Below are 10,970 nucleotides of genomic sequence, written 5' to 3' on the forward strand. Positions count from 1 at the left end.
GTAAGGTAAAGTATTAAATAAGGGTTTAAAACCCCCAGATTGCACCCGTTGCTGTGATCGTTTTAAGGCGGATACCCCAATACTAACGGATACATTATTGTGATGCATGTGTGATATATTCTTGGGTTGTTGGTACATTTTGTGTTTCTTGTTCAGTGTATGTTCGACCTTAGTTGTGTGCATTCAACAAGGTATTTGGTGTTATTGTTGGCTACTGGTCACTTCACCTCTAGTTTCCATTTCAGATAACAAGTTACCATTGGGCAAAACGAATGAGTAAACACCAATTGCATTTTCAAAATGCTTTAATTAAAATAAATACACTGAATGTATATTGTAGAATGAGGTTATCAGTAGAAGTTCGTAAGATGTCAGTATCTGGAGAGAAAAAAAACATTCATATTTTAATTGGCTATTTGTTCTCAGTCATTTGCCTCTTAACCCTATTTAATAAAATGCTCGATCGATCATACGGTATCAACAAACGTTTCATAAAAGAATATCTCTAAACGTATTTCAAAAAAGCGGTTTAATAAATGTTGTATGCGAAACTCGAGAATATTAAGATGAAACCTACCTCATAGAGTTTACATTTTACCGCGGTTGCAACAGAACACCAGCTTGCAGCCCTTCTTGCACCATGGGCATCGGCCGACAAACTTCTGCCATTTGTTGCACCGTGGAGCGCATTTGCAATATCGGCCTCCTGGGAATATAGAGATAACGTTGTGCATTAAAATAACTCTTATAGCATGTCTTCCTGTGTTCATAACACTTTAAGAATCAAGATATGTTTTTAAACTTGTTCGGCAACCGCTGTCCTTGATCGTACAGAATTAAATCTTTACTCAGAACTATCCGAGAAAACCTACGTATTAAGAAGTGTCCATTTATACTATTGGTAGAATTATAGAAGTAATCGATACTAATGTTTCAATCGAGAGTTTGTATTCGAAATCAGTCTTATCTGGGCTATGAATCCTAGGAGTTATGTTTTATACGTACTGCTGCCATAACCACCGGACATGCCTCCACCGAATCCGCCAGACATTCCACCGTATCCGCCACCGTATCCACTTGACATGCCACCGTATCCACCACCAAATCCGCCAGACATGCCGCCGAATCCGCCACCGTATCCGCCGGACATGCCACCGTATCCACCACCGTATCCGCCGGACATACCACCGCCATATCCGCCACCATATCCCCCTCCTCCACCTCCATAACCGCCACCACCGCCGAATTTCTTTCCGCTGGTAAATCCACCATGTCCTCCCATGTATCCACCTTAAATGATTTAACCAGATGTCACAGATGTAGTTTCGCTTGTTTATCGTTTCTTATTAGCATGTAATGCGTATACACAGTGCTTGATAACTGACTTAAAATATGTGTATGTTTTGGAATTGCCTCAGTGTTTAACTATCACGAAAATATTCGAAGATATATGTTTTGCAAATCAGTGCAAATGTACACTAACCGCTCATTCCACCGCCAAAGCCGCCACCGTATCCACCGGACATGCCGCCACCGTAACCGCCGCCGTGGCCGTGTCCACCACCACCGTGTCCGCCGGACATGCCACCGTATCCACCTAGTCCGCTAGACATGCCTCCATATCCGCCGGACATACCACCACCGAATCCTCCACCATAACCGTATCCGCCGCCTCCACTTCCATAACCGCCAGCACCGCCAAATTTCTTTCCACCGGTAAATCCACCGTACCCTCCCATGTACCCACCTTAAATGATTTAACCAAATGTCACATATGTAGTTTCATTTACTTACTGCTTCTTATTATCATGTAATGCGTATACATAGTGACTTCATGATGATGAGTGATTAAAAATACAGTATATGATCTAGAATTTGCTCACAAGATATTTCGTTGAGATATGTTTTACAAATCAATTAAAATCTACACATACCGCTCATTCCGCCGCCCAAACCGCCACCATAACCACCGGACATGCCGCCGAATCCGCCGCCCATTCCACCTCCGAATCCGCCGCCTATTCCGCCGCCCATTCCACCTCCGAATCCGCCGCCCATTCCACCTCCGTAGCCACCGCACATCTTACCTTTGCATGGTGGCTGTTTACCGCGGGCAGAAACTGCAATTTAAATACAGAACAGAAATAAAACCTATACAATATGTCCAATCGATTACTTTTATTAATTTTCTTAAAACGCTAAATCCAAATGCGATGTCTTTGTAAGTAATCTGTTATATTTAAGGACATTGAAGTTACGTTATCATTTGTAGAGGCCCGCATATTTTTTAATGCCCTTACTTTAATGTATTGTTAGGGAGTCTGTTGATGGTAACGGCTGATAAAAGCTGGCATTAGCTGTTATTATACAAACAATTACGTCCAGCATAATATGCGCGAGCAGAACATACAAAGTTAAGTTCACCATCGTACATATTAGCTATAACTCATGCAATGCTGAAATCATGATATGAAGAATTCTCATCTAACTATGTTAACATTACGTTAACAGCAGCATATCCAAGTACCTAAACTAGTCCTACCTGAGCTGACTGTGAAGAGAGCGACGACGAGCAGCAATTGATACTTCATGGTGATATGTCTGGTCGGTGAATCCTTATTGAATGCCGGCTACGTCAAACCACCACCTTTTATACTTTTTATTTAAACAGCAAGTCATCTTAAACACCGTGTTCGTTAACTATAATATGCGTTTTTTGATAAAGGCTTGATCAATCAGGTCATTGTCACTACGCTGCCTTACATTCCAAAGAAAGTACGTAATCGCTCCTAAAAAGACGGAAATAATGATGCATAGTTTCAGGTGGAAATGCGTTGATCGCATCAATCATAAATATAACGCAATGTTTCAATATTCAAGTGTTCAGTATTCGTCACCGTCAGAAATAAAAACGATTACGTCACGATCCTAATTCCAGTCCAAGGTCTTTTCAAAAACAAACGTAAGACAACGTAAACTTCTCAATATTTTTAATTGTTTTTCTGCTGGTCTAGTTCTTGGTTGTGTTGTCACATTTAACCTAGGTCAGGGTTTCTACTTTGTACAAGGTTGACATTTAAAGCTGCACTCTCACAGATGGACAGCTTTGATTTTTTTATACTTTGTCTTGGAATGAGCCAATTTTCGCGTAAATCGCTGAAAATGATTGAAATTAGACTGCTGACAAAAGATCAGATCACTTTCATAATTACGTTCAACAATTAATGTTTCATAGCTGAAGGCGTTACTAACGCTTTAAGAAAAATGAGTTTTTTGGCATTAAAAACAATTCATATGGAAACCTGCGATCTGATCTTTTGTCAGCAGTCTTTTATCATTGGTTTCAAGATATTAACGGAACAATTGACTGATTCTAAGACAAAAAAAATAAAAAATAAACAGTTGTCAAAGTGCAGCTTTAAAAGATAACCTTACAAACAACCAATCTTCGATTAGTTTATTTCATTCGTTGTGATACTTTTAATCAATCTTCAAACATCATTCGAAAGTAGTCAATAAAATATACGAGAAACGTTAATCAACCAAATATAAAGACGTTTTCGCCTCAGATCGTGGATACTCGTGCTAAGTTCATGTAAGGAAACAAAACTACAAACCTCAAATACTTCAACTACACGGTATTGTGGTCAATTGAACAACATCAAACAGATACCAATTTAAATGTCATCCTAAATAAACATACGCAAAAGAAGACTTTTATTTTTAAGTTCTGGGTTTTTAAAGATTGTTTCCTCTGATCAGGCTTCGATATGTAATTCAAGATAAATGATAGGACAAGTGTGAGGTTATGGCCATTTAAACTAGTTTAATTCTTATGGGAAAAACTACAGAAACAAGCTCAGTTGCAAACAGTTTAAACATAAACCCGATTTAATGGCACTGGGTAAACGCCAAAGACATAGAACACACACACACACGCGCACACACACACACAAAAAACAACAACAACAAAAAAACAAACAAAAAAAACAACAAAAAACATAACAGCACAAAACTCCACAAACAGCACATTGCATACATACTATATATAAATCAAAGCGCTGCATGAACAGGGTTTTATACGGGTTTTCACCATTATGATTTACGATCATGTATGTATTAATAAGGTGCTGATATGTAGCACAGTGAATATAAGAGTCCCCGTGTAAAACAACCACAGTTTTATTGAAGCATGATGGTAAATGACAAATTAATATTTTATCGACAATAAAGTTAATGTCGCTGTGTAACCAGGCAAACCAGGATGGATAATGTAACCAATCCTATAACACTCCATCCTATGGTGTTACAATATGAGTAAGGCTTGCCAAGGATAAATGAAACAGAGAAATAAAATAGAAATTGGTTGATCATCCAGGGTGAATTTAAAAGAAACAATAAAACGTTTCCGGTTGGTAATTAGATGTTGGCATAAACAAAGACTATACTAATTATTAAATTGAAAACGATCCTTTTCAGGGCTACTGTTAAAATTTTAAATAGTATTTTAAAATGATATGTACATTATTTACATAAAAAATGGATTCTCACCGGGAGGAACGATAAATAGATAATATGCAACGGCTGGTGAATTATTGAAACAGCATAGAAACAAACTCCACGAAGCCCCCCCCCCCCCGCAAATGTATGGGGTTTAATAATAGAAAATGAAAATATAAAAAAGGGTGAATGCTTGTGCTATTCCCAGTCAAGAAAATGAAATAAATACTAATCAAACTTTACTCATTAGCAAGACTTTGCCTATGTTTGCCTTGTTATTCACAAAACAACTTCGAAAATACAACAGATTAAAGAGAAATAGTTTCTTAATTAAAATGATCAAAATTAAAATAATTGCTTTCAAACAGTTGTTAATGAAACACCTAAAAAGTTATTAAATCCGTGATATTTTCTCATATTTTCATCAAACCAGCAAAACAATATAACCCAATTCATTTCAATGAAATGCCATTTTCAAAACAAAATACACAGACATATGTCTATACGTACACTATAAAAAGTATATCAAATAAATTAAACAAAATAAGTCTTAAAAAATCGTTAATTTCAAAACTTTTGTTTTCCTTCTTTGTCTATGGTCAGTAACTCTCTTCTATTTCTATATCGTCAGCTAACTCGTCATCACTTTAATACGTGCCTGCCAAAATGGCGTGCGTTTGTTATTCCCACGTGGGCTATCACGTGATGTTTTAAGCGGGGAAACTGTGCGCAGGGGATGAGATCATTATATCACGTAATGGAATGATGTGCTTTGAGTGGATAGTAATTCTTTGTTTACGTTTCGATGTTCATTCATTTTTGGGCGCAGGGATACTTCTTTAATATTATCTATATCTAAGTTCAACAAATTAAATGATTAAAATAGATATTGCGTTATGATTGCTTCTTGCTTGTCAAATCTAGCTCGGTTATTGGAAACATAGCTTGCAATTTATATAGTCCGCACTTTCTCAAACTATATTTTTGGTGGTAAAGAGGCAGACGACACTTGTTACTATTAATAGGCATTTTATGTTGTGAGTGTCGAGTTTGTGGCTACACTGAACAGGGTTGAAAACAACCCCTGTTCAAAAACTAGGTATGTTTATCATGGATTGTTAGGTACCGCCTTGGAACGGTCAGTAAAATGTAAATTTACTGGGGTTTTAAACCAGTTTAAGTGCGCAATCCTCACTCTTATCCCAACAATCCTAAATAAAGAAAAGAAGTAAAAGGTAAATCTTATCAAAGTATGCATTAACTTGAGGAAACTTAATAATAAAACAAGTAGAGTCATGTTCCATTAAACTCGTGTTTCACTGACCGTTCCGAGGCGGTAATCCCATAACTTATCGATACAGATATTTTAATGAGTTTGTTATTTTATTGCATGGCTTGAAAATGAAATAAAGAAGTAAAACATCATGTAGTTTATTTGTTCGTTAACACACACCCATAACGGATATATATGTAGAAAACACATATATGTACACAAACTACAGAGACATGCCCAGCAGCTAAATTTTACTATGACTATCTTAAACAGCACAACCCCACGTGTTTTCACACATTAAAATCAACAAAACACTTTAAATCTCATACGAAAGACGTTGCAAGCATGTTCAGTCGAGCAACTTAGTCTTGGAAGGATTAATCCGAACAATAAAGTTTTTTTTCCGATAATGCAATGGACAAGCATCTCTGCTAAAATCTTAATATGATAAAATTCAGACTCCAAAACCACACATCACCAACGGCACTGATTATCATCGGATATGATGAAAGTTTAGGTTGAGGCTTTGCGCCTCATTTAAGAGTGATTCATTGCAACAAACCAAGGTGACGTGCGCAGAATCTGTTCGGCTCCGGTTTATAACCGGGGCTGACCACTTTTTGTTCTTGTATCATCCTAACGATTACGATGTCATTCGTCACTGTGAAACAACCACTTTTTGGAGGGGGGGGGGGGGGGTTAAATAATTATGTTTGGCTTAATAGCACTGTCAATAATCACGGTACGTATCCTCATTTCAGCTCTGGACTGAATGGGATACAGTGGGCTCAAGCCATACCGCGACCAATAAGCGATGGCAGACATTGAAAACACTATTGTCTCCTCCCCCCTCCCTTCTCATATACATCATCCAAAGCCACACAAAGCCACACAAAGACACACACCTTACTCAGATTACATAAGTATGAAAATAAAGAAGAAAAACAAATGTGGATGAGGGCAAGAAAACAATAAATGGTCAGACATTAGTTATGCACACATTGCAAAGAAATAACGTAATTTTCAGACGAATATTTTTCAATTGGAAGAAACAAATGGTAAGAGAAAAAGTAATCAACTCAACTCGAAGCATATTGATTGCATTCAGCACATAGTAAACAAATGTTTATACATAAACGCATGCGAAACTCCCGTATTTAATATATTTATTACAAAAGATAGTCACTTTTCTCGATGGATTTTTTGAGGAAGGAACTTGTTTTCATAGTTTCATATTCATTGCTTATTTCGTAAACAAATTTATGAAATGCCTTCATATTCAATAACAAGCCTGTCACAATAGGACGATTCTACATATCCTTCACCACCACAGCTGGCCCTTATACATAAAACGATATCTATTAAAAGCAATGCGTGTCTCATGGTAAACGAGGGTTGTCGATGAAGTGTTATTACGTACGTGTTAAACTGACAGTTGAACCTGTAGTTAAATAACTATCGTAGGAACTCACGAAACAAAAGGAAAATAGACTAGTGTAACTTCGTAATGCATAATTCATGTTCGTAAAATGAATTATTTCGTTACGTTGTACAACTTGTTAACTCAGAAAAAAGCATAAAGCACTGTATGTTCGTCTTAATTAAATTGGTAGAGGGTATTTTGAATAGGTGTTGGAGATGTTCAAACACTCGTCGTATTGCTTAAGATAGGTCTCGTGCGTCCAATCAATCGTCCGAATCACTTCATTCACTATCCATGAGTACATGGTTGATGGAGTCAAATTAGTTGTTTAGAAAGGGAGAGTAGACAACTCTTTAATAGAATCATAATATTTAAAAAGACTGGGTTGTCTGTCTTTAAGCATAAGACTATATGGCTATTCATAGAGATTCTAACATCAGAAAGTAAACATATTTTGTAATCTCAAGTCTAACCAAACAAAGATATATTTATATGATTCATAAACAATCTTCTACATTTTATCTGGGATTACGCGAAATACCAAGCATAAAAGTTCCACAAATGTCTTAAATATGTAGAGTTTCTTAATCTCTAAAATACTTTATTGCCTATGACCATCTTAAAGTGTGAAGTAAGAATAAGATTTTTGAGATGAAAAACCTACTCTTTCCCTCAAAACACAACAACCAGTATCTAAATGCAACCTATTGCTTGGTGTACAAAAGGATTTTGAGGTCTAATTTTGTAATAAAAGACCAATTTTCAGTTGAAAAAACACATCTTGTCTTTGCACGTTTCTATTGCCAATGCCAAGTGAACGTATCGCTAAAGCGTTAGCAAGGTTAAATGTAATCCACGTTAACGTAATCAGATTGTATTGTTGCTTTTTTAAGAGAAGCCAGATGGACAGTTAATTTACAAGCCTTATGCTTGAAAATGGTTATTTGTTTCATTGATTATGAACAGTTAATAATAAAATAAGAAAACACTGTCCGCTTCGATATTCTGGCTTACTTTAGTTATATATTGCCTCCATACTTAATACTTAATTAAGGCACTGTCAAAAATGTAACTCAACGTATTAATGAAAAATACTTGGTATATAAATAAAAAAACAGCGACAAGCAGAAGAAGGTTTAATGCAATATTTTGACAGTATTACCTCCATAATAAGTTAGAGAAAACTATAGCAAACATGGTTGATGAAAGTAGCGAAGAAGCAACAAAACAGTAATACAATATGACCTACTTTGGCTGTCCCTCTAAATCGCAGAATTTAGTTATAACTATCAATTCTGCGACCTTTAATACAGCTTCATATGCAAATACACACGAAGCTTCATTGAAAAATAACATGAAATGAAAATTCTACCAAACATTTAACAAAACCATGTTCACAGGAGCGGCGCAAGACTACGCCATAAAATGATAATTGCACCGGTAAACGTTATGATAAATAATTGTCACGCATTACTCCTCAAAAATACCGTCATGTGCAATACACTTAGTGTAGCGTCATTCACATATCTGGTTAATGGTTCATGAACCAGTTTTAATGTTGAGTTGAATGTCGTATCGCATTACTAATCTCAGTTCTATCACTAAATCTGGTTCCTCGTAAATACCCCCTTAACTTCAGAAATATGCACAATCGAGTTGATACAGATTCAGTGAAAATGGTGGATGAATGGCGCGCTAGAATCCTTACACATCAATTTCGAGTTGATGGTTAGTAATCGCCGATTCCTAATAGTATTGCTCATCCCGATTTTTATGGTGATCTTTTAACGAAAATTTGTAAAATTAAGACGTTTCCAGCAGCTAGAGTACTTGCCTTCAGAATTTTGAGGATGAATTCCTCATAAAAAATATGTAGTTGAATATGGCATCCTTTCATAAATAAGCTTTCAGTCCTTTGATTAAATTTAACAAATTGCAGGTTCATACTATCGTTAAAGCCGTGTTTGGCTCCTTTTCTTTTCAAACGTTTACTTTGAGTAATCATTTGAAACATGATGTTAGCAAATATATATTGTATTTTTATTTTAATTAAGTTTTTTTTTAGTTCCCAGTTTTAGTACAATGATGCTTTTCATTATGAAACCCTATGATCACGGCCCGTGTATATACTGTCTTTTCGTTTATCGTTTTTTACAATTGAAAGTAAAAAACGAAAAAGGAACCTACAAATCTTTTTTCGTTTTTTGATCGAAAAACGGTATTAATGAATCAATTACTTGTCTTGATTTATGTGCGTAAAATTGAAATCATAGAAAAGAAAAAGCCTATCAATTTTGGTTTTCTATTCAGTCATTAAAATTACGAAAAATGATTTGAATGTTCCTTTTTGGTTTTTTACTTTCAATCATAAAAAAGAAAAAGAAAAAAAAAACGGTATATACAGGATAGCTTGTTTTTCGATTTACACTTTGTAAAACGAAAAAGCAAAAAATAAACGATTTAAATAAACAGTTTCCTTTTTTTGTATTCCGTGGTAATAATTAAAAAACGGAAAAGGAAAAAGCCTATCAATTTTGGTTTTCTATTCAATCATTAGAAAAACGAAAAAGCATTTGTATGATATTTTTTTCGTTTTTGACTTTCAATTGTAAAAAAGACGGTATATACACGGACCTTTAAACCCCCAGTAAATTTACATTTGATTGACCGTTCGAAAGCGGTACCTAACAATCCTTGATAAACACCCCTAGTTTTGTTTATATATTATATAATTATGTAGTTTGTTGTTTCTGGAGTTTTATGCTGTTGGTCCATGTCATTGGCGTTGATTCTGTGCCATTAAACGGGGTTTATGTTAAAAAAACTCGACTACTGTTCTTGTTTTTATAGCCTTTGGCTGTTGTTGGTACAATTGGCGACGTGCGCGTTTTACCGCCCTGTCTATGGTAAGATAGAACATAAAATCTGTTTACCCATTAAGCGTGGTCAAATTTTGATCAAAATGGGCGTGGACACTTGCACATATCGGATGAGAATTGGCCATTTTGAAGCTATCATGAAGCCTAGATTAAAGACCAACATCAGTTCCAAATATAACCCTTATACCAGCGGGAGTGACATTCATTGCAGGTTGTTTGCCTGTAGTTTATTGCTATTATTCTCAGCAGTTGTTCTTCGTGGAATTATTGATAGCCACGCATAAATCGTCCAGTTTTATGCGTCGGATATTGATCATCAGTGCATCGGCTCGTCCTACTCGTCATTGTTTGCTGACACTAGTATTGGTATTACCTCCATGGTTCCGGGTGCTTCGGGCTGTGTAGCCAGCACAGTATATGCATCGTACAGTAGTCGTCTATTGATACTGTCATCTGATGTTGAATTAAACCCAGGCCCTACTGAAGGTCCTTCTAAAGATACCAAGTTAATTTTGGAATGTTTGGAACACATGCAAGAATCCCATAACAAGCTTGACAATAAAATATCTGCCTCTCACGCTACACTTCAGAGTGATATTAAAGAGGTAAAGCACGAAGTTTTAGATGTAAAATCAGATTTGAAAAGAATTGACGCTGAATTGGGTAATATGAAAACCTGTTTTTCCGAAATGCGTGAAAATGAAAAGCATTTGGAAGATTAACACGCATTGAACAATGTCTAGAAAATAATGAACATGATGCAGATGTTGTTCGGGAAGACGTCGCGTATCTTTCTCTACATGACGAAATTGCCAGAGAAAATAACTTGGCTATGGAAAAGTAATTAAATATACTAGACTCTGAGCGTATAAAATGTAACTTACGACTGTTTGGC

General features: G+C 36.0%; 1 protein-coding gene across 1 annotated transcript; it reads right to left on the minus strand.

Annotated features, from left to right (window-relative positions):
• Window positions 1-287: 287 nt before the first annotated feature.
• Window positions 288-2,661, minus strand: LOC128232643 (uncharacterized). Its single transcript, XM_052946317.1, has 6 exons — window positions 2,543-2,661; window positions 1,935-2,120; window positions 1,484-1,747; window positions 1,006-1,290; window positions 578-706; window positions 288-378 (listed from the first exon to the last, which is right to left on the minus strand). The coding sequence occupies exons 1-5, from the start codon at window positions 2,589-2,591 to the stop codon at window positions 588-590; spliced, it is 903 nt and encodes a 300-aa protein (XP_052802277.1). The 5' UTR covers window positions 2,592-2,661; the 3' UTR covers window positions 288-378; window positions 578-587.
• Window positions 2,662-10,970: the final 8,309 nt, after the last annotated feature.

This window comes from Mya arenaria, chromosome 4 (assembly GCF_026914265.1).
Source record: "Mya arenaria isolate MELC-2E11 chromosome 4, ASM2691426v1".
NCBI classification, from domain to species: domain Eukaryota; kingdom Metazoa; phylum Mollusca; class Bivalvia; order Myida; family Myidae; genus Mya; species Mya arenaria.